The following is a 24,858-nucleotide window of genomic DNA, read 5'->3' on the forward strand; positions in this document are numbered from 1 at the left end:
ATTAGTGCTAGATGAACCACACAGTCAACTGTCTTCTAATTATAATGAGAATAAAATTCCAGCTACTCTCTTATGGTCTACTTAATCTGGTTTCTGAATTATCTTAAAGACCTCAACTCCTGCACATCTTCTCTCTATAACAATGTTTCATCTATACACCATATTTTCCTGTTCTTTGAAAATACTAGACTCTTTCTGATCCAAAAACCTCTGTCTTAGTATTCCTGATGCCTGAAATATTATTCTCTTCCTTCTAATGATTTAAAAGAATGCTATAGTGGTCTGCTGGTTAAGGCGTTGCACTTCCAACTCAAATCCACCAGCTACTCTACGGAAAAAAAATGAGCCAACTCCTTTTGTGTGATTTACAGCCTCTGAAAACCAAGGGAGGGTCAGGGGTGAGTCAGTTTTAACTCAAAGTTATTGAGTTAAGTTGAATCATTTAAATCTAAATTCAAGTGGCAACTTCTTTAATATGTTCTTTCCCTTATCAGCCAAACTAAAATATTCCCTCCCCTAATATTTTTCATTCATTTCCTTAATTCCTTCATAACACAAGTATCTGAAAAAGATTCATTAATTTGGTATTACGTATTTATCTTATTCCTTTAAAAGAATGTAAGCTCCATGAGTATAGAGTTTCTGTATTCTCAGCATGTAGAATAATATTTAGTACATCATGATACTAAGTATTACCAAACAAACATTTAGAGAATTAATTAATGGTCAATAAGAATAATAGAATATCATATAATTAAAAGTAGGCTATGTTTTAGAAATAAAATATATTAATCATAGAAATTTACTGAGCACCATATAAACCATAAATGGAAAATTTACCTTTTCCATAGAATGAATTGAGATTTTGAATATGAAGAAAGGTAAATTTATAAAATGAACATGTGAATATTATATAAACAGTTTCTAAGGGGATAAAGAGAAATGAGGAAAATACAGGATTAAACCAACAAACACAATCAAAAGTACAGACCAAAAGGGACATTTTTCAACAAAATAGATTTAAAAGGTCATTTTAAAATAATTAATAGTAAACACTAATAAGATAGTTTTATCAAAAGCATCCAAAGATCAATAAACATATTAAAATTTAATCTGATCTGAAATAACAATACTGTCATAATGAAAAGACTCAAAATCACTGATTATCTTCAAAGATTATAATGAGAAAAGAAAAAAAACACATATATAGATAACTATAAAGTTCTAGCACATAAAGCATTAAATAACCTAAAGTAGAGTTGTTTTTCTTATGTACCCTCTGGTTAGGATAAATGGTAGAACTAGGGAACTCTGGCAGCCTACTGATAAGGAGTTGTGCTATCAACTCAGACACATGGTTGAACCCATCAGCTTCTGCTAGGGAGAAAGATGGGCAATCTCTTTCCATATGATTAATAAACTCTGAAAACTTGCTGGAGGGTCAGATATGAGTTGGTTACAACCTGATGGGATGCAACAAAAACATGGTAGGTAGATCTGTTACTTGATTTTAAGTTATCAGTAACATTTTAAGAAACTTGTTTTAAAAAAATATAGTTTGCATTACATATCTCTGGAAGAGCTAGAAAAACTACTGTAAAAAAAGAACAATTAAAATCTACGTGCTAAAATTATTCTTCTCTAATCATATTTTGAAAAAACAGGAACAAAGGGGGAAAGGCAAGACTACATAAACTGGCATATACTAGTAAAATATGTTTTCACATAATTACTACAAAGCAAGTTTTTCAATGCTTTACTTTCAAGATTCATTTAACACTGTTTCCTAAGGATGCTAACACTAAAAGGAATTTAATCAAGTTATAAAAATCTCTAATTATTTTTAATTATGGTAATGACTTTCAATAATTTATACTATATTTCCAAAACTTAAATATCAGGAATCAATTAAATTACAATCAATTCAGTGATTACTGAGAATATGATTCGAAGAAAGTACAAAAGTGAGTATGTGGTTTACACACTCAAGGAGAATCCAATTGAAATACACAGATAAACCAGAATGTAACTCTTGGGAAAGGATGAGAAATAACCTTTTTTTTTTCATTAATGGAAATAAAATAAAGAGACATTTAAAAAGTCAAGTAACTTGGATATAGCAATAAGGAAGAAAACATTCGCATCAAAAAAGTAAAATAACAATATTTACTATATTTATAAAGTATATCATGATGGTATCAGCAGATATGAGTGAACTGTGAGCCAATGAATATGGGAAACTACTGACTTCTGTTTTATTTTAGACATCTTAATCTGTCACTCCTTGAAGCATAATGGGAGACTATGACATAAACACTTAAGAGTGAAGCATATCGAAGAATCTACTGATGGAAAACTTCCTTATTATCATCTATTTTAACCTAAGTGAAGTATTTTCATTAGGAAGAAAACTAAAACTAAGCATCAAAAACAAAACAATAAAAAATAGAAAAAAAGAACAAAGCAAAAACAAAACAAAGAAACACCCACAAATGAAGAAAACAAAAAACAACCCCAAAAAACACCCCAAGAAACTTAGAGAGAACTGAGCAAAAAATATAGTCACAATCTGTAAAAGATTTGACTAAAGAGGGACAAAGCACAATACCTTTAGGTTAAGAAGAAAAATCAATTACTCCTCAGAAATATTTTCACAGAAAAAGGGAAGTAATCAGAATATTAATTATCCAATATTTTTTAAACATCAATCACAGAGCTGAGAATTGATTCAGTACATATTCTCCAATAAATCAGTAATTAATTTAAAAATGTTTAATATCTAGCTAGGGAAAAAAGTATACATATAGGTATTAACAATTTAAAGAAGGTACTAAAACAAGTTCTCTTTAGTACAAATGATTTACTCAGAGTTTGGCCTATGTCCTCTAGAATATGCAACACACAATGACATGTAACTATTTAGAATAGGTACTCAACTTAGGCCTGAAAAAGACTCTTAAGCAGGAGTGCAAGCTGATGATGGCAGAGCAGTATCACCAGGGGAGAATCTAACATTCACATCAGAGATAGGACAGAATGCTACCAGGTCTAAGAGACAAAAAGTATACCAAAATCATAGAAGATCATAAAATAAGGCATGTTCGTTCATATAGAAATGTTCATGAAAAAAAAGTTGCCTAGCATGATCATGCAGTAAAATATGCATTAAAATGGAAATTTTCTTGTCTAAGTTAACATTAAGAACCGCAAGTTGAGAACAATTAGTCTCAAGTTCAACAGAGGCAACAAGGCCATTCAGGTAATACTAGGAAAAACTGTTGCCAAAGATTACACAAACTTTAGTCCATAAAAAAAAAAAATATGCATTTATTGTGGAGGGGTTTCACAGACTGTTTGAGGGGGGGGGAAAGAAACAGTGAGAATTTCCTCCAGAGTATTGCAAGGTACAGATGAGGACGTCCAAGTGATTCAATCACTTGGCCTTCGTCTAGAACATAAACACTCAGCACCAATACCTGATTTAAGTCTTCAAAGTCTTAGGGCAGCGTATAAGTTCCCTGAAAATGAAGCAAATAGTTTGAGCTATTAGAAATTGCCAATACTTCTAGAGTTCAGAGAAGACAGTAATTTTTTTCCCCTTGGGATAGATAGGGACCTGTGAAAAGAACCTAAACTCAGCTAAAATCTGTCTTTGAGGAGGCCAGAATGTTCTGTAAAAGGGAGGATGCTGAAGTTTCGTGTCACAAAGTTTGGATATGCTATTAGGAAGAGCTAGTTCCTGAAGAAAGAGCCCGGTGGCAGCAAAAACAGGCAAGAAATATAAGATAAAACTAGAATGTTTTAATACCAAATCACCAAAGCACGTACAGTTTTTGAGAACATAATACGTTAATATGGTCTTCAAACCATTCAAGGAAATAATAATAGTGATAAGGAGCTGCACTATTTTAAGTTGCACAACCAACATAAAAATATGCATTTTTAATACAACAGCAGCTCCAAAGACAAAACGGGGAAAACTCCTCCCATCTGATTTACTGCCTCTGAAAACCTGCTGGAGGGTCAACCATGAGTCCTTCTCATACCTCAATACCTAACAATAGTGTCTGGAGAAAGCCATCAAATGCAGAGTCAACACAAAAGAACCTCCAAAAGAAGTACTGACACAGCAGCTTCAACAGTGGGCTCAAATAGGCGGGACTGTGAGGACAGTCAAGACCAGGAAATGGTTTGTTCTAGTGTACATGAAATCTACAGGATGGTATCTAAACAAACACCCACAGGGCTACAAAAGGAACAAGATAAACCCAGAAGATAACCACAGCTAAACCAGAAAGCCCAAGACTAAACATAATAAAAGCAGACAAAGATAAAGGATTAAGTATATCAAGGGAATTGCAGGTCAGTTATCCCAGACAGTCCAAGTCTTTGATGAATGCAGAAAAGTAAAGGAATCTGTTTATATTTCTAACATACCTAGATAAAGAACTTTAATACACTCAATTCTCCATACTTCTAATGCCAAATCTTGGAAGATCTAGAGACACACCTATATGTATAAAGATAAAAAAGAATTAAAATTAACTCAGAAATCTGTTATTGGTCTCAAACTCATTTTCTTTCCCTACTCTCTACTCAGATTTGTAAACCTGCTTCAAGAAAGACTTACTCAAATGTAAAATTCCATGCTGAATGACAGTTCCGAATATTAACTTATTAGCCTCATCTTTTTCCACACAAACACACAAAAATCTATTTTTAGATGGAAGAGAGAAATGAATGAAATGAGAAAGAACAAAAGAGAAAGAGAAAAATAAACCTATACAACATTTTATAAAGGGATAAAAAGTATTCAAAGTGGAAGTGCGTGTATACTGAAAGGAAAAATAAATGTCTACTTTTACCAGTAAGTCCATTCTTAATAAACTTAGGAGTGATAAAGGTAGGGCAAAATAGATTAACTATAAAGTAAAAAAGTGTGATCACTTAGTATAATTTGATTACTGTGGCATCTATAAAAAGAAAGAAAATAATAAACCACACAGTACTGTTTTGGTTATAAAGGACAAATAGGATAAGGACCTCCGGTCCTTGACTGTGTGTTACATTACCAAGAGATCACATGTCTCCCTCTTGATTCAAATCTACTAGCAGCTCCAAGGAGAAAGATGAGCAGTCTTCTCTTATTAGGACTTACAGGTTCACAAAAGGGTTCAGAAAGTGTTGCTCAGTCTCCATGGGTAGTGAGTTTACAGGTTTTTTTTAAGCATATACTGGGAATTTACATCTATTAATAAAATTTTGATTCATTTGCTAAGTTGGAGAAACAGTGATAAGTATTATGGAAAAAGTTAACCAAGGCAAACTTCATTATAAATCATATTACATCTAATGAAGCAAACAGGTAAACGCAAATGCACTCACATTACATGTAATAGAAAAGAAGTAAGCAAATAAATATTTAAAAGAAGAAGGTATGGGAAATACCATCCCAAGGAAAGATAAATATAAAACTGAACTCAAAATGACTTCAACAGCTAATAATAATCTCGAAGTAGAGGCATATGTAAAATAAAGACTATTTCATGCAAACAAATGCTCAAAGAGAGAATATATTTTGACAACTGCAGGGAGTTCAATATCAATTATATATGTAGTGTGCAAGGAAAAAAGGAGTCTGGAGACCTAAAGAAGAGTCAAATCAATAAGTTAGAGAATCTGGTTCATCCTATGGGGAACAGGATCACTTTTTTTTTCATACTTTCATATACTGCATATACACTGTATATGCTAAATACTTTTTCACATATGGTTTGTTGTTTTTTCCTCACAACAACCCTGTGAGGTAGGTATAATGATTTCCAATGAACAGATAAGAAAACAACTTTAAAGTTGTTAAACAATTTACATTCGATTAAACATCTACAAAACAGCAGTCAGGATTTGAGAACAAGTTTAATACATCAGAAAGATGATAAAACACAAAAGCATGCACACACACAACACACAGAAATCTTGGTTAAAAAAATAAAGTACTAAATGCCTCTTAATTCAGTATGAAAGGTTATATGATTTATGCCTGCAACAGTTTTTTAATGAAAATTTATACATTTATAATTTCAATTAGTTTAACCTATGGTGAGAAATGTCTACAGAATAATTCTTAAAAAAGAAAAAATTAGCCATATGAATGAAATTAGCGATGAGTAAAGTAACAACATGATCATTTTATTACCCGTTAATCTGCTTGAGTTGGGGGGGGGGAATCATACTCATCTCTAAAATATTTCAATCAAAAATTTCACATATTATTCTAAAAGCAAATTTTGGATAATAAAACCACTAGCTCCTTAATAATTTAAGTAACAAATACTACGAACTTAGTATAAAAAATAATTCATGCAATTTTCTTTGCAAAATCATTTCCCTATCCACAATAAAATATTTAAATCAAAGACACTGTTCAGACATTTTGACAAATCAAAGAATGCTTATAGTCTGTTTGAGATTAATTCTTAAAAAGGTCCTTAAAAATGCAAACAAGTTCTTTCAAAATTAGTTTAAATGAAATAAATTCTACAGTCAAAAGATACTGCCTTTTATTTTTTTCACTGATTGGACTTTTTCTCCTGATCTTAATATTTAAACATTCTAAATGAAAGCTAGATAGTGCCAAAATATTGTTAAAATTTAAGAAACATTATTCAAATATTTAAAAAATACATACTATTGATGCTTATATTTCATTTGTCTTATAATAAATAATAATTAGAATATTATAATGAGGGTGATGTAAAGAGTAAAAATTCATTACTTGTAATGAATAATTACTTCTGAATTCTACAATTACTAGGTAGATGTAAATAAAATCATAATCTTCAAAACAATTCTGATTCTTCAGAATAAGATGAGGTGCCTTTGCTTAGAAAACGAGCAGAAATATAAAGTAATTTTATGGTATTTTGGGAATGTGAACAATAATCAAATTAAGAAAATTTTCCAATATGTGGTTTAATAAAATCCCTAGGATTTTATTTCTTATTGCACAAGATGCATGTGCATGTGCCCATTAAGTGATAACAACATACAAAGATATTGAGGGAAAATGAAAAGTTCCACTTTATACCTACCACTAATTCCCAAACAATAGGAGTAAGGGGAGTTCTGTTGGCATATTAAAGTACTAAATTTAATAGTTAAAAATTGACTCTGACAGTTGTAAAATTTTTATCACCCACAAGTCAAACATGTAACAAATTAACAATGTGTATAATTCAGAAATAAATTCTCAGGTATACACAGTGAGCACATTGTGTACCATTTAATCAACATTTATGTAGTATTTTAAAAGTATTATCTACTCTGGTAGATATTATTACTCAAGTAATAAAATGAATAAGTTTAAGTAATACTTACAATTACACTGTAGAAAATATAAAAGAACAAATAGAACAAATAAAATACCCTGTAGCTAGAAATATAGTGGAGTATTATCTAACTATTAAATGAAGTCTAATTAAATATTAAGAGGGAAAAATCAAATAAAAATATGAACTTTTTGGGTTATTTAGAGAAAGTTTTATAATATTTAAATTAATAAGTAAAAATAATAAAGTTCTTTTCTTAATTCATCTTCAAGGTAAAATGATATTAAGAATTATATTGAATTTTCCCTTAAAAAGTTCTACAGGAAAACACAAGAGGAATGACTCCATTACAAAGTAAAGAAAGACAGAGTATATCTCCGTAAGAAATCAGATCTCATCCTTGAACTCTAAAATATCATTATGTAGTATTTTCTTCTCATAAATAATATTCTAGCTAAATGAAAGTTTCTTGCACCAAACTATCTTTGTTACACACTATAAAGTACAATTCTGAATACAAAGAATTTTGGTTCCAAGTTAAATAGAAAACACTTGAAGAAAATGTTTCTAAGCATCAGTCTTTCTATCCACTTCATTTATTTCACAAATTAAAAAAACTGAGCTGGAGAAGTTAACTTTTATCTACCTTCATTGAGTATCAGTAGGTATCAAGATATGCTAAATATTAATTAAACTAAATGACAATATATTTAATATTAATAAGACTATTTGAAGACCAAGGAACCATATCCTTCCACAGATATGTCTAAAGATGTACAAACGACGTTTTTAAAACCACTAAGACAAACAGCAAGTCATGTTACTCAATGAAAAATCACAAATCAAATATAGCAATTCACATCATACTGTGTACTCACAGACACTGAAGTTTATAATGCTACATTCCTATCCTATAAAGCATAAACATGTCAAACTAGTGCTAATGGCAGCACTCTTGTCAAACTGTTTTTACAAAAAAGAAAGAATATCATCACGGAAAAGAGCTTCTAAAATACATTGTGGTCATTTAAAAAACTCTCTTTAGTCTTATTATATTAAAAATTTCTCATTCCGTGTTTATAAATCAAAGAATCAAAACAAGACTCATCATGAATTGGCTTTGTTGCAAAACTTTTAAAAAATCAGTGAAAGACATCGAAGACTGCAAGCAAAGTAGATTAGGATATTCTTACTAAATTAAAAGATAATTTTCTATATTAAGGTTATAACTGTAAAAATTTACATAATACTACTTTGGTTACATTAAATTATTTTAAAACAAATTGATTCTTCTAAGTTTTATTAAAAGAGAAATAAGGCATTTTAGTTTAAATTGCTTTTAGAAAAAAATGATTTCCAAGTGTGTCCATCTGTTTATTATTCAGCTTGGTATCAATCACAAATTAAATGACCTTAAAGTAAAATTTAGTACCAGGGGAGAAGTGTGAAGTAATAAGCCTCAGTCTGCTTTTCAAATGATGTTTTCCAGTTATTTGTTATTCTCTCTTACTGGGTTTTCCAGTCTAAGGCAGGTACACAAGAAACTTACAGTCCATGTAGTACTCCTAGTCATTTTCATTCTGCAGATGGCACAGTGGAGAAATACCTTCTGTACAGGACCATGTACAATTTCTTCTGCAGCTGTCAGCACCTAGGGGAAAGTGCGCTGTTAAAGAGTTGCTGCGTTCCACCTCAGAAGTGGCTGCAATTCGGTGGTGGGTGAAGTGACTCCTGTACATATATACAGGGATGAAAAATACTAAAGAAAATTAAAATCTTTTGACAACAAAAGTGGCTGTCTGAAAATTGTGCCACAGCAGAACAGAATATATCATTTAGTCACAAGAGACGTGCAAAGATGAGCTATCATTATTTAAAACTTGAATGTTAAGAATGATTGAAGGAAAGAAGTAGAAAAAAGTTATTCAACTCCCATCATAACTGTTAATCAGAATGTTAAAATATGTACACAAGTTAAAAAAATAAATATTAAACATTATAAACTTTTTATAATATCTCCATAGTGATTAAAATATGTACTTAAAACTTGTTTTAAATGACAATACAAGGCGGAAGGAAACAAAATAGGTGAGATCAAAACTGGTATACAAGTAACATGAAAATGGCTAAAGATCAATAGACTAATAGCTTTCAGATATTCTAAATTACTTTATAACTGAAAATCAGTTCTATGAACTAAACAATTAACAAAATTAAAATTATTTTTCAAACACTCCATCTTTAAAAGTAATTCCACATAAGTCAACAACTTTTCTTATCCAAAATAAAACTAAACAAGAATCTCAACAGTCTTTGCCTTTAATAAATCACATAAATAATGACTTTGTTGTGTGTCTTCAAGTTCAACTGAGTCACAGCTGACCCTCCAGAGGGTTTTCAGAGGCAGTAAATAGCAAGGAAGACTGTTTATCCTCCTGAGAAACAGCTAGCAGATTGGAACCATGTATCTTTGGGATTGAAGTACAGTTTCTTACTACTACTACATAGGGTTCCCTACACAGTGATTTCCTCAAATATAAAATAATACTAGTTCCTTGGTAGGAAAAAGTTACTACTGCATTCTTTATTTAATATAACTTTATTTTTTTCTCTGTAAGATTTGTCTCTGGTTTATCACAAAATCAAACACAGTTATATCCAACAACAACAAAAAATACCTAATCACTGCATTCAAATCCATTTCTAGGCAAAGCTACTTTGTTTACGCTATTATGTAAGAAAAACTATGCACAGCATTTCAAAATAAACAAGATGTACAGTTCTTCCAAATCAAAATTTTAAATATCTCAAAACTGGCTATTAAGGAAGAAAGCAAGCCAGGGTTTATCAGTCTTTTTATGAAGTCATAAATCAAGGATTCCCACTCTGGGTTTCATGCATGAAAATCAGAATCTGAGTATTTTGTAAAAGTGCATAGTAATAGGAAGATATATTGTACGTTTGTTTTCGATAGCCAAAGATATATAAACTTGTGTCAGAATGGCCATCCTTTCAAAACAGTTTAAGAAACTACTGATGAAGTAAATCCAAGACACTAAACTGAATAAAGAAAGTTAATTATTTTAAGTGTGTAACTCTGAATTTTTATTTCTTAAGTGAAATGAAGAACAGCATTTACACAGATGTCCAAAAAATGACTTAAAAAGCTAATATAGATCATACAGTATTACATCTAGAGTTTACCATTAGCAACAATGATAAAAATTATTCACTAGAGTTATGTAAAATAAGCAAGTAAAGGTTGCTCATAAGGTTCTAGTAAGATTGTGAACAGCATCAGTTTGCTTGGTTCCACAATCATCACTCTTTGTATTTAGCAGCCAGGAAATCAAGAGACAAATTGTATTAGGAAAGTCGGCTGTCAGGGACTTCACCATAATACTGAAGAGCAACGATGTTGGTCTGGAGACTAAGGTGTGCCTGATCCAGGCCGTAGTCTACAAGATTGTTTGCTATGTGTCAGAGAGCTGGACAATGACTAGGGATGAAAGAAACAGAATTGATGCCTTGAGCTGTGACGCTGGAGAAGAGTGTTGAATATACCACGAACTTCCAAGAGAACAAACAGGTTGTCCTAGAGAGAATAAAGCCAGGCTGCTCCTTGAAGCCAAGGATTCTAAAGCTTTGTCTGACATACTTTGGGTATGTTGCAAGGAAAAATCAATTCTTGGAGAGGGACATCATGCTTGAAAGGGTGGAGGGATGGAGAGAGAGAAGAAGACTATCAATGAGATAGACTGATACAGTGACTAGGGTAGTGATAATGAGGGTACGTGTGTCAGAGTCAGTTGGCACTGGATACAGTATGTTTCAGGGCTATTGTACATAGGGTCGCTATGGGTCACAAGTGACTCGATGGCATGTAACAAAAGCAACAACTCTGTATGTATCTGTGTGTGACCATGTTTTTTAAGTCAATTTGATCAAGAGCACATGCTATATACTACTGCACATTTGTAGATATGAAAATGCTTATTCTACGTTTTCAATTCCGTTCACATGTTCCTTGTGCTGGCCTTTCTCAAAAATTTACATTGATCCCCAATCTTATGTTTTACCTACTAAGAAGAGTTGGATAAAGAAAAACATTTGGCTTCTATTTAATTGTTTATACAAATAAATCCTATAGAACGGAACAACAAATTATTTCATGTCCTTTATCATTCACACCATAACACACAAAGAAAATTCTAATGAAGGACTAACATTTTTTCCTGAAAAAGTTATACAAGTAATAATTTTACATTCATAAATCATTTTCTCTACTCTTTTTAGCTTTGGAAGGTAAAGTATAAAATAAACATTTATACATATACATCTTTTCATAAAAGTCCCTGCTTCATAGTGTTTTATAGTCTTAACCTTAAAAGAAGTTCACTTATTGCAACAAAATTATGAAATAGTGCAAATAATGTGGCAAGATCACATGAAAATTATAAGTGAGGAATGAACTTTATGCATTAAGGATATTCAGTGAAGAAACAGTATTAGCAGCTTTTTTTATATGTATATGATGTTATAGCATACAATGTACTATATAGCTGGTACCCAACAACTTCAAACTTAAAGAATCTTTTCTGTAACTTTTTAATGATAGGAAAGGTAAGTTATGCATTCACATATTAAGTATATATGTGATATGCATATAAAGTAGTAGAACAATGTGAAAGGACTTTAAATAAAGAGAGAAGGCATAGAACACAGGAAAGTGGTCTATTATTCAATACACCACAACTAAAAGGACATGAGTAAAATACAGAATATATCATTAAGTTTTCTAGTAGTGCACATGATTATCAAATTTGGTTGTTCACTCAATTGGTGGAGGACCACCTCCAACCAGAGTGGCTTGGAAGAAAGGAATGACATCCACTCCATAAACAACAAAACAAATCAAACAAAAACCAACAAAAAACCCCTCCAGACAAAAATAAAAATCAAATAATATTACTATGTGAGATTCTGTAGTAGAAATGTAGGACGTTAAACATAAAAAAAGCATAAATGTAAAGATATTTCTAAAATATGTTTATTAATCTATTTTAAATCTTTTCAGTATTAGCAACTCCAACAGGGAGTGAATGACATCTGTTCCTCAGTGCAGTTAAGTCAGAATAGGTGAATGTGGTTATTAACACATTAGTTAAGAAGAGGATAAAAGCCTTTCCAATGATTTTAAAGCTGCTCAGGCAGGAAGCGAAGATAATTATGATGAATATTATTGCTAGCACTGGTTGGTCTAACCATTTCTTAGTTAAAGTAATGTAATGTTAAATGATAAATAGTTTTCTGTAATTTGCATGTTCATAACCTAAATACTAGAATGTGATTAATGACTAAGGATCTTCTGCTAAATTGAATTATGGCTTCTTTTCCCAAGGTATTTAAAATTTAACAAGAATTCTCTAAAAACCCAGCTATTTTCTTAAAATATTAGTATTTTTTAATTAAATTTTATTAATTTTAATGAAAATTTACAGAGATTTTGGGTTTCCATTCATTCATTGCTACACTACTTTCTCTACCCTTCCCCCTCAGTTCATTTCTCTTTTTTCTCCCCCTTGAAAGTCTGTTTTAATTGTCCCATTGCCACAGTGCTTGTCAAAGCCAGTTCTGATTAATCTCCTTTGTCAGTGTGTCCTTTGCCATTCCCTATCACTCCCCCCTGAGAGACACTTCACCCTGATTCATAAGGAAAAGGGGATGGCGTATTCTCTTAGCTACTTCCTGCTGAAAAGGAACGCTGTTGGTTTCAGGGTGAAGATCTTGTCGCACTACTTCTAAAGGGCCCCTTTGGCATTAGGAAACACGTAGACTATTGTTGAGATTGATTCTGGAATTTAGATGCACTGTTATCAATTGTGCTTAGCCGTACATGTTCATATCCTTGAAGATGTATCATGGAACTATTGCAGCCTAGAAGACACAAATTTAACTAACAAGTTAAAAGTACATGAGTCAAAATTTAAAAGCAATACTATTCCAAGTAGAGGTTCTAATAGTGGCACAAATCAAGTTACAGAGGGAAGGTAGTTTTTAAAATAAAAGGCCTACTGACTAGCACTTTGTCTATTATAGTATAAAGGTTAGGAACCACAAGATGTAGAGGCTCAACTATGTCATTTATTGTTCCTAAGTCCTGGACCAAATTCCATCTACCACTCGGTTGTTTTACAGCTCGGAAGTTTGCATGAAAGGCAGAGGTGAAGTAAGGAACTGCTTATGAGGTTTTCCATCAATTCCAGCAACTAAGAAATAGTGAGAAGAGTTGGGACCTCAGAAGGGAGCTCTGGTGGCCTAGTGGCAAGAAGCTGCACTGCAATCCCAGAGGAACATGCTTCAAATCCACCAGATGCTCTGCTGGGGAAGGAGGGGCAATCCCCTCTTGTACCAGTCAGATCTGATTTAACAGTACACACACACACACACACAAAAAAAAAAATAAAACATCAGTATTTTATATTACTAAATTATATATGACCTTAGATGATCCCATTACACTGCTATTTATAATTGTTTATTATGTACTATTCTCATTCACTTTAAAATAACTTATCACCATAGAATATTGCCTATATATGTAACACATATTTTATTAAGTCATTCCTTCTAAAGATTTATTATAATGAAGAAAAAATATTGTCAGTCAAAATTACAAAATTAAGTTCTATATATATTTTTTCTAGTCCATTTTTCACTGTATATCCAAAGAAAACTTACAAGTCAAAAGCAAAGAGAAAAGAATGCAAACTTAAGAATTTAACTGTACACACTAGCATACTAAAGTTACTACTGTCAACCTATGATTATGTTGTAAACAAATAATTCAAAGAGTCTCCAGCTTGGATAATATATTTTTAACCCAGTTATTCCTTACAGAAATCAGTAATCAACTACAGTCATTTGTAACCACAAATATATGCATTTTTCCAGATCTTCTAGTTTCTATCCAGGTTAATAGTGCCTGTTCTATTAAGGAAATCAAGAATTAAAGGATAAATATAATTACACAGAACTAATGCCCAAAATATCTAAGTGTAAGTGGCATCCACTTCCTAAGCAGTATGCCTCTGGAAACTATGAACTTCGAAAAACAAGTTATAGAAAGGCTTCAGGTCTTTCGTTCATAGGGTCACAGTGAGTCTTGCTCGAGTCGACGGCAATCATCAACAGAAACAATATAACCATGAAAGGAATTTAAAGAAAAATACTTAAAGTGATGTGAGTGAAACACAGGTAAAAAGATTAATAAAAGAAAAAATACTGCCAATCAAAATTTTGTCAACAAAATGTTCTTCATTATATTAAATAAGATAAAATTTTTTGTTGTTCTTCATTTCTCCATAATATCTTTAATAAATCTGTTTTCCAGTCTTACAAAAAAATTTCCATTTTGATGTTATTGTTATGTGCCATTGAGTAGCTTGCACTTAAAATGAAATACAACAAAACTGTGTAAGATCATTTTATGTATTTATAATAATGTATCTAAACATACACTTATTTAAATTTGTTTATATCAGATTCAAGTAGCATTTCCAACTGCTAGATTATCATTGTACATATTCAAAAGCCTTCATTTTACACAAGGATAACAATAATGTCAGAATTATAATTCTGAAATTCTTTTGGTGAACAGAAACAGGTTTTTTTGCAGCTATTATTCTTGACTAAGGAAATAAAACTTTGCCTTCTGCCTATATCATGTAGAAACAAAAATGAATCATTAAAAGTGCTCTACTGTAACTTGCTGAGTTTTTTGGAGGTAAAAATCAAGTAACACCATCCACCAACTGACAGGAATATTTAAAGCTAAATAAATACTAAAGAGCTAAATATGAAAGATTGTATCTCATTTTTTAAACATCTGACAACTCTTGCCAATTGCCTTCTCTTCTTCATGTAACTGTTATGCAAATGGATTCAACTGACATACAGAAAATATTTAGTTACACTTATCTCTAGTTCACAGTAATAATCATATTAACTATATAACTAGATAATTATATAATTATCAGTTCCCAACAATTGTAATTGATGGGGACTCAATCTACAGAGAAGAACTGCTCTCTATAGTTCTTGAATCTGTGATATTAACTATTTAAAACTCTGAAATATGTGACCTCATCTAGTCATAGTTTTAGAAGCAGACCATGTTTACTACTGTGAATAAAATGGGGAATCCAAGGTACTTTGGAATATAAACTGGAATTTTTAGAGATATTAGAGGGAAAACTAATAGCAGGGAATAATCTTTTGTCACCACATATGTAGGACTCTGTATTTTAAAATCTATTTGCATGTCATATGAGATTTGTGAGTATAGATAATAGAAATGCATCCTACCCCAAACCTTTATTCTTTAACAGCAGCAGCTGACACAGGAGAATAATTTCCTGCTCCACTGTGCTGACAGTACATCTCCTAGATTCAGAAATTATATCCTCAGCAGGAAGGCAATAGGATTCTGTCTACACCAAAGAAATAGAAGAACAGAAAAATCACACTAAATGGAAATTAGATTTATAAATTTATTATAAAATATCTAACAGGTAATGAAAAAGATTTATTTTTAACTTGTGACACCTTAAGTAGAGTTATATTTATTTACATTTTAAATGTTAGGCCAGAAACTTGATTTCTAGTGGAAATAAAAGTTCTATTTACCGTTAATCTTCAAATCTTGGAAGATGCTATTTCTATTATGTTTAAACATCTCAAACATAGGAAAACTTAATATTAACGAAAGTTTATTAATCCTCTCATATAATTATTCATAATGTATTTCAGCAATAGGTCTTAATTACTTATAAAGAAGTTGTTGCTATTATGTGCCATTAAGCCAACTAAGACATACGCAACCCCCTCAACCAGGTAGACTGATAGGGATTGCATCAAGACTGTCAGAGATTTTGAGGATGGCACAGGATAGGACAGGGTCCAGATCTGTTGTTCATAAGGTCACTATGAGTTGCACTCAATTTGACGGCACGTAACAACAACATGAAGAAAGATCTGAACCTTGCCATTCAGTTCAACTGACATACAGAAAATACTTAGTTACAACTGTCTCTAGCTCACAGTAATAACTATATAATTAATATACGTTGCCAACAACTGATGGAGACTCATTCTGCAAAGAATTGCTCTATATAGCTTTCGAATCTGTGACATTAACTACTCAAAATTTTCAAAACTGTGACCCTGAGTTCACTATAATGATCACTCTGTCAAACATCTTTTTTAAAAACCTGTTCTCTTTCTCTGACCCTCTTTGATGTCTTTGTTCCCAGAACTTGTCCTTCCTGATAACTTGCCCAAAATGTATATGTTGTTATGTGTCGTTGAGTTGCCTGCAACCCACAGTGACCCTATGTAAAACAGCCCTAAACCCCACTGTAACCCATATCAATCTTACTGTCTCCGACACACCCATCTCATTATCCCAGTCACTGAATCAATCCACCTCATCCAGGGTCTTCCTCTCCTGGCTTGTCCCTCTCCAAGGACTGATTCTGCTTTGAAACATGTCCAAAGTATTTCAGATGAAGCTAAAGAATCCTTGCCTCCGAGAAACAACCTGGCTTCACTCTCTCCAGGAAGAACTTGTTTGTTCTCCTAGTAGTTCATGGTATATTCAATACTCTCCTCCAGCATCACAGCTCAAATGTATCAATTCTCCTTTTATCATCCTTAGTCATTGTCCAGCTTTCTGATGCACAGCAAGTAATTGCAAAGACCATCATGGCCTGTATCAGGTATACCTTAGTCTCCATATGAGATGAAGAAAAATGTTACTGAGAGACAGATTATAATTACTTATGAGTTGGACAATGACTAGGGAGGATAGAAGGAGAATTGACGCCTTTGAGCTGTGGTGCTGGAGAAGAGTATTGAATGTACCATGGACTGCCAGGAAAACAAAACAGATTCATCCTGGAGAGGGTTAAACCAGGCTGCTCCTTGGAGGCAAGGATTCTGGGGCTTCGCCTGACATACTTTGGACATGTTGTAAGGAGAGACAGGTCTTTAGAGAGGGACATCATGCTGGGTAGAGTAGAGGGACAGCGCAGGAGGGGAAGACCCTCTATGAGGTGGACTGATTCAGTGACTGGGGTAATCAGGATGGGTGTGTCAAAGGCAATGAGAATGGCACAAGATAGAGCAGGGTTGAGGGCTGTTGTACATAGAGTCGCTATGATCACAAACGACTTGACGGCACATAACAACAACAACAACATTATTATTATTTTATATACTACAGCTTCATAACAGGAAAAATTATCCAGAACACAATGATTATTCACGCCTGAATGTGTTAGATATAGAAGCCATTAATTTTTCTTCTGATTTTATAAAATTCTATTGCTTGGCCTGTTTAAAGTGATTTTTATTATGTTAGTTTCAGTAGGTCTAGAAATCATGAAAAAGCATTATAGATGTGTAGTATTTATCAATAAATTCCTTAGACTCTAGAGAAATAACCTTGAGTATAAATCCATTTACTACTACTGGCCCTAGTAAATTGAAAAATTACTATTAATCTCTATTAATTCCTATGAAAAATGAGAAAAATAGTGACAACTCTAGGGCATTGGCTTATGGCATAAAAAGAAATCTACAGTAGAGAACTTATAATGTGCTTCTGAAAGCTGGACAAAGAATAAATATAGAGTAAATCATCCTATAAATTACAATTATTAAGAACGGCAGAATGAGCACATCCATTAAATGTTATTCTCTTAAAAAACTCCACTAAAACACATAAAAAGAATAAACCTGCAAAGACAAAGGAAACGGTAACAGTGATAAAAACAAATAAGAGCTGAACAATATTTTGGAGGGAAGAAAATGTGCAACAATGATGAGAGGAAAATATGCAAAAATGAATGAATGATAATTCAACTTTTCTGTAAACTTTCATTAAAATCATAGGGGTTTTTTTTTTTAGTCTCTCTGGAGACTAAGGTGCATCTGATACAGGCCTTGGTCTTTGCTGTCACTTGTTACACATCAAAGAGTTGGACAATGACCAAGGAAGATAGAAGGAGAATTGATGCCTTTGAGCTATGGTGCTGAAGAAGAGTATTGAGTATACCACGGACTGCTAAGAAAACAGACTCATCCTTGAAAGGATTAAACCGGGAGGCTCCTTGGGGGCAAGGATTCTGAGGCTCCATCTAACATACTTTGGACGTGCTGTAAGGAGAGACCGGTCCTTGGAGAAGGAAATCATGCTTGGGAGGGTGGAGGGACAGGGCAGGAGAGGAAGGCCCTCTATGAGGTGGAGTGATTCAGTGACTGGGGTAATCGGGATGGGAGTGTCAGAGACAGTGTGATTGGCACAAGACAGAGCGGAGTTTAGGGCTGTTGTACATAGGGTCACTATGAGTCGCAAGCAACTCGACAGCACATAACAACAACAACATACATAAACACACAACCTAGGAAGAGGAACAATAACTAATTTACCTAGATTTAGAAATTGTAAATATGTTATGTTCACACTTCCTGACACACTAGAGACCATTAGAGCAGTCACTGTGTCAATCCATCTTGCTGAGGGTCTTCCTTTCTTGCACTGACATTCCACCTTTCCAAACATATTGTCCTTCTCCAAGGAGTATCTTTTCCTAGCAACATGCCCGAAGTTTGGCAAAGTACACCTTTATTATCTTTGTCTCCAAGGAGCACTCTGGGAACACTTTCTCCAAGAAATACTTGTATGTTCTCTTGGCCGTTCATGGGATACTCAGTTCTTCAATACCACTATTTAAAGACATCAATTCTGTCATCCTTATTCAATTGCTACCAAGCCAAAGGTGGGTGATTTTAATCTGCAGCCCTCAGGCCTAGTTTGAATGGGTTTTGGTCAAACATTCTTCTAAGTGGTGTGGCATTGGTCTGTCCATTTGTTGTATAAAGGTAACTTGTGGTTGCTTTGATGCTAAACCCTGTGACACTGATGTATCAAATGTGACAATGGTTACCCATGGTGGACAGTGAGTGTTAGGTGGAGCTTCCCAATTAAAATAAAGCTCGGAAGCAGGAGTGGCATCCATTTCTGAAATAGCTTGCCTCCAGAAACTCTATGAACATTGAAAAACAATGAAAATTATACAAGTGTTCAGGTCTTTCATTCATAGGGTCACTATGAGTCATCTATGACTCGACAGCACCTAACAACAACACCACCACCACCAACATGTGCATAAACATTAAGCATGTTTATGTACAAAAGTGACTTGAATAAAAAGTTTTCAGGAATCTTGGTAGCTGTATGCCTGATAATGATGATATTTAACTTTAGCAGTAACTCTTACCTGAATTCATACAATTCTTTAGTAAATAAGGAAAAACCAAGTATTGATAAATAATAAAGAAAATTCCCCCAAACCAACTGCTTATAAAATTTGAAAACTAAATGATAGTTCACAGGTGAAACCATACCATTAACTGAGTGGTTAGTCTGCATTTTGAGTTTTTACATCCACCATCACAATCAATCCTCAAGACAGCTCTCTGAAATTGACACTAAGATACTCAGACACTTGCTCAAAATTCAGAGTTGGCAAGGCAAAAGACTTAAATTTAAATATAGTTCTGTTTAACTTTAAAGCCTGTTGTTCTATATGTAAGCAGAAGAGCATATCAATAAAATAGGTGATAATTTTACAACAGAGACCTAGCAGTAAGTAACCCTACTATCATAAAAAATATAATACTCTAAAGGGCTATTTAAATTCTAAAACCATGTTCGTCAGACACTCATATCTGAGTCAATGTTCCTATCAAATAAAAGTGGTAAATTTTGATTCCTTGTATCCACCTCCAGAAAATGAGGAGCTCTGCCAACTTAGTTGTGCTGCTAACGCAAAAGGACACGTTTATAGTCCACCAGCTGCTCTGTTGGACAAAGATGGGCAGTATCTACCTGTGAGTTTTTCTACCTCTGAAAATGCACTGGAGGGTCAACTACAAGTCAGTTGCAACTTGATGGTATATAACAACCAAAAACCATAACTGTAACCATATTTATACATATGTTTTCTAAAATGTATCGCACCTTGTTGTTGTTATTGTTAAGTGCTTTCAAGTCCCTTGACACTCCCAGCAACCCTATATGTAATAGCCCTGAAACTTACTCTATCCTCTGTCAACTTTACTGTCTCTGACACACCTACCCTCATTACCCCAGTTACTGACTCAATCCATCTTATGACTTGTCTTCCTCTCTTTCTCTGTCCCTCCATGCTACCAAGCATAACATCCCTTCTCCAAGGACTGGTCCCTCCTTGTAACAAGCCCAAAGTATGTCAGATGAAGCCTCAGATTCCTTGCCTTCAAGAAGCAGCCTGGTTTCACCCTCTTTAGAATGAAACAGTTCGCTTTCCTGGCAGTCCACGGTATACTCAATACTCTTCTCCAGCACCACAGCTCAAAGGCATCAACTCTATCATCTTTATTCACTGTCCAGATCTCTGACACATAGCAAACAATGACAAAGACTATAGTTCTCACATCAGAGTGCTGGACAATGACTAGAGATGACTGAAGGAGAATTGATATATTTGAACTGGGGTGTTGGAGATGAGTACTGAATATACTATGGACTGTTAAAAGAACGAACAGGTTTGTCAAACCAGGCTGCTACTTGGAGGGAAGCATTCTGAAGCTTCATCTGGCATACTTTGGACATGTTGTTGCAAGGAGGAATTAGTCCTTGGAAAGGGACGTCATGCTTGGGCGGGGGAAGGGACAGCGCAGGAAAGGAAGACCCTTGGTGAGATGGATTGATTCAGTGACTGGGGTAATGGGGGTAGGTTTATCAGAGACAATAAAATGCCACAGGGTTATTGTACATAGGGTCGCTATGAGTTGCAGGTGACTAACAGCACATAACAACAACAACAAACATGGCTTGGATCAGGTGCACCTTAGTCTCCAGACTGACGCCACTGCTCTTCAGTACTTTGGAGAGGTCCTGGACAGCCGACTTTCCCAATACAGTTCATTTCTTGATTTCCTGGCTGCTAGTGCCAAGAGTACTAATTGTTGAGCCGACTAAACTAAAGCTGTTAATAATCGCAATCTCTTCACGACACATAAATTCATGATATATTGAGGTTCCCTTGTGAATCAGAGTCTTCTTGATATTTACTACATAACACCTCATCACCTAACAAAACCACTTACAAAAATACTAAGAGAAATTAAAAAGAGAAATGCAGCAATGAGGAAGGAGTGGAAGGAATTCTGGAAAAGAATAATAACATAGAATGATTTAGGGCTAGAAGAAAGCCAAATCTGCTTAGGGAATCATGGTTAATGTTTTGTGTTTGAAACACTTGTGTAAATTGTTATTTACCAAATGATAAATGTTACTTATAATATCTTTATCGAAATTCCTTATAGACAATAAATTCAGGATTTCATTTATTTGTCTAGCACTATTGAGTCACAAAATAAATTCTACCTTTGAACTAAAGCATCAGTGGATGATGAACCTAAAATGACATCTTTAAAATATAAAAAGCAAGAGGCCAAGAGTAAAGCAAACTATAATTCAGACTATGCTTCTTTCAATTACCAGTTGTGTTAATTTTGGTTGTTTTTGTTAAGTGCAATCTAGTTGAGTAGGACTCACAGAGACTCTAAGAATAGCCAACCTGAAACCTGCCATATTCTGTGCCATCCTCATCATCTCCACAGCCCAATCCATCACACTAGCAGTCTTCCTCTCCTTTGTTGACTCTTTATCTTTCCAAGCATGGTGCCCCTTTCAAAGTAATAACTTTACCTAGCTACGTGTCCAAAGTATGAAAATGAAGCTTCATCATCCTTGCCTTTCCAGAACATATCTGTTCCTTCTTTTGGTAGTCTATGAAAGAATAAAGTACTCTTCTCCAGCACCACAACTCAAAGGCATCAATTCTTCTCTGTCAACCTTATTGATTATCCAGCTCTCTGATATGTGGCAAGTGATTAAGAAAAGTATGGCCTGAGTTAGGCACACTTTAGTCTTCAAAATGACATCACTGCTCTTGTATTTTGGAGAGGTCCCTGACAGCAGACTTGCCTGATGCCATACATCTTCTGTATTCCTGATTATTGATCCAAGCAACATGAAATCATTAATAGCTTCAATCTTTTCTCCATGAGGATCTTTGTCTTCTTGATGCTGAGTTGTAATTCACATTCAATAGGTTACTTCATTTCTAAAATTATTATAATATACATTACAAATACATTTCCAGGGTAGTTGAAAAATAAGTATGACAATTTTTTTGGACAAAATCTAAGATATCCTAATGCCAGGCAATATAGTAAGATAAACAAACAAATTAATCTCAAGTTAAAGTGCTGCTATTATATGCACACATACACATATTATTTACACCATTTCAACAGTTTATACATGCACATTTCAATACTGATCACATTTTTCAAATTGTGTCACCATTTTCACACTCCTTTTCTGAGTTAATCTATTACCATAAACTCACCATTCTCTAAAATTCCTATCTAATCTTTTGAGTTGCTATTGTCAATTTGATCTTAAAAAAAGCACAATGTTCAAGGCAGAGATTAGTTATTATCTAAAATACTTCAGAAGATATTTTTGGATTAAGGTTTAAAGATTATCTCAAGGCAATAATTTTTAGGATTCATTCAGCTTTTATGACTCAAGAAAGACTAGAAGCCTAGGAAGGTGGTCAATGTCACTTAATTAAACATGTAGCAACTATCAAACAGGTACATGTGTTGCTGTTTGTATATTCTCAACAATATTAAAAATAAATTATAAATAATTATTAAAAAATGTATTACTCAATGGATCTGTTGGCTGATGAAAAGAAGAAATAATGAAATCAAAGCAAAAATGAACACAGGAAACCACAGGGGTAACCAAAGCAAAGCATTAAAATGACCACCTGCCTTGAAGGCATTTGATGAACTCTGGTAATCTGACTTTAGTCTTTTGAATTTCCTGACAATACTGTTCAGAATAAAAAGTATGCAACATAGTCAAAGATAAAACAACTAATAAAAGACACCCCTAAAAACCCTGGACCCTCATGAGCCACACAATCATTGTAAAAGAGTGAAGCAGAATTTCACTCATCCCCTTTGGCATGTTGTCAGAGATATTAGTCATGTTTGGGAAAGTAATGGGTCAGCTAAGGACAGGAAGATTTTCAATGGGATTAATTGACAGAGTGGGCTTGAGTATGGCAGAAAATGTGAGAATGGCACAGATTACAGCAAGGTTTTGGTCTGTTGTTCGAAGGGTCACTGTGAGTCATAGTTGACTCAATGGTACCTAACACTAACAACACTCACCATTAACCAATCCTCACTGCCCCACCCCTGACGATTTAGACATCCAAGAGGGAAAAAAACAAAAAAAACCAAAAACTTGGGAGGGGAAAGCTGTCTTTAAATAACAAAAAAAAAGAACAACAGGTTTTTAGCCTGAATTGACAACCTAGATAGTGTGAATACTTCAAATCCATAATTTTGCTGCAAAGTGTTCCAAAGTAGAAGTGACCATGAGTATATGACAAAAGTCAATGCAAAGCAACTCTGGAGCAAACAAACTATGAAGCTCAAAAATTCCTACAGATAAACTTCTAGAAAAAAGTAACATCGTCAGAAATACTTTTCATTGAGCACACAAGGAAGTAAAGGATATGAAAGCCAAAAGACACAGCAGACAGCAAAACTGACAGATAGCATTTATTGTAAGCTTGCCTAATATGTTTCCAGATATAAAGAGAGCTGAAAAAAGAATCAAACACTTTTAAAAGTAATGGCTTTAGCAAATAACTTACATACAGATGCTCATAATACATTTTCATTTCTTTCCCTTTTCTTCCCAAAGATTTTGATTAAATTATGAAAAATCGGAATTATTTAAAGCCTGACTTATAGTATATATTGTGTGAAGTTTGTTAAATCATATTTTCCAACAAAATAGACCATTAAAATATTAAAAAGAGAAAGAAGTGAATGAAGATAACACATTTGAAGGTTTAAGACATTTCCAATGTAAAATTTTTAAAATTACATTTTCATAGCAATCTTATTTGTTCTCTTTATCTAGAAGTCTTTTTATCACAAAGTAATTGGGTTAAGCTTCAGATCTACATATACAAATTAGCAAAAGCACACAAGTAGAAATCAAATATGTAAAACATGTCCATTATTGATTACAAATTATCACACTCAATTTCAACTACTGTATACTTGCAAGCATAGCCCAAAGCAATTTTTCTAGTTGAAAAGAGTCTGTCCCAGATTGTGTTTCAAATTATAATTAATTAGCAGCATACTATCTGTTAATGTTGATACTCATTCTCAGTATCATAAATGAAGCAAAGTCCAATTAATTTTGAAGTTCTGATTCAAGAAATAGTTTAAAAGGGATCTAGTGCTTTTACCACTTAATGAATATTCTTTATCTTCAATTCCTGATTTATACTCACCAAAACTAAACCCACTACAA

The 24,858-nt window shown here is 33.4% G+C and overlaps 1 protein-coding gene across 3 annotated transcripts in view; it reads right to left on the reverse strand.

Moving 5' to 3' along the window:
* Positions 1 to 24,858, reverse strand: part of LOC102874200 (RNA-binding protein Nova-1-like) — a 150,672-nt gene that overhangs the window by 96,937 nt on the left and 28,877 nt on the right. Inside the window, exon 3 of one of the 3 annotated variants that reach the window (XM_006889964.1) lies at positions 8,878 to 8,979. The exons of the other annotated variants lie outside the window; for them this stretch is intronic. Coding sequence (XP_006890026.1) covers positions 8,878 to 8,884 — 7 coding nt within the window. The 5' untranslated portion in view covers positions 8,885 to 8,979. The remainder of the gene's footprint in view (positions 1 to 8,877; positions 8,980 to 24,858) is intronic. 3 annotated transcript variants of the gene reach the window in all.

This window comes from Elephantulus edwardii, unplaced genomic scaffold (genome assembly GCF_000299155.1).
Source record: "Elephantulus edwardii isolate Elephantulus edwardi_28Jun2011 unplaced genomic scaffold, EleEdw1.0 scaffold00084, whole genome shotgun sequence".
Lineage (NCBI taxonomy): Eukaryota > Metazoa > Chordata > Mammalia > Macroscelidea > Macroscelididae > Elephantulus > Elephantulus edwardii.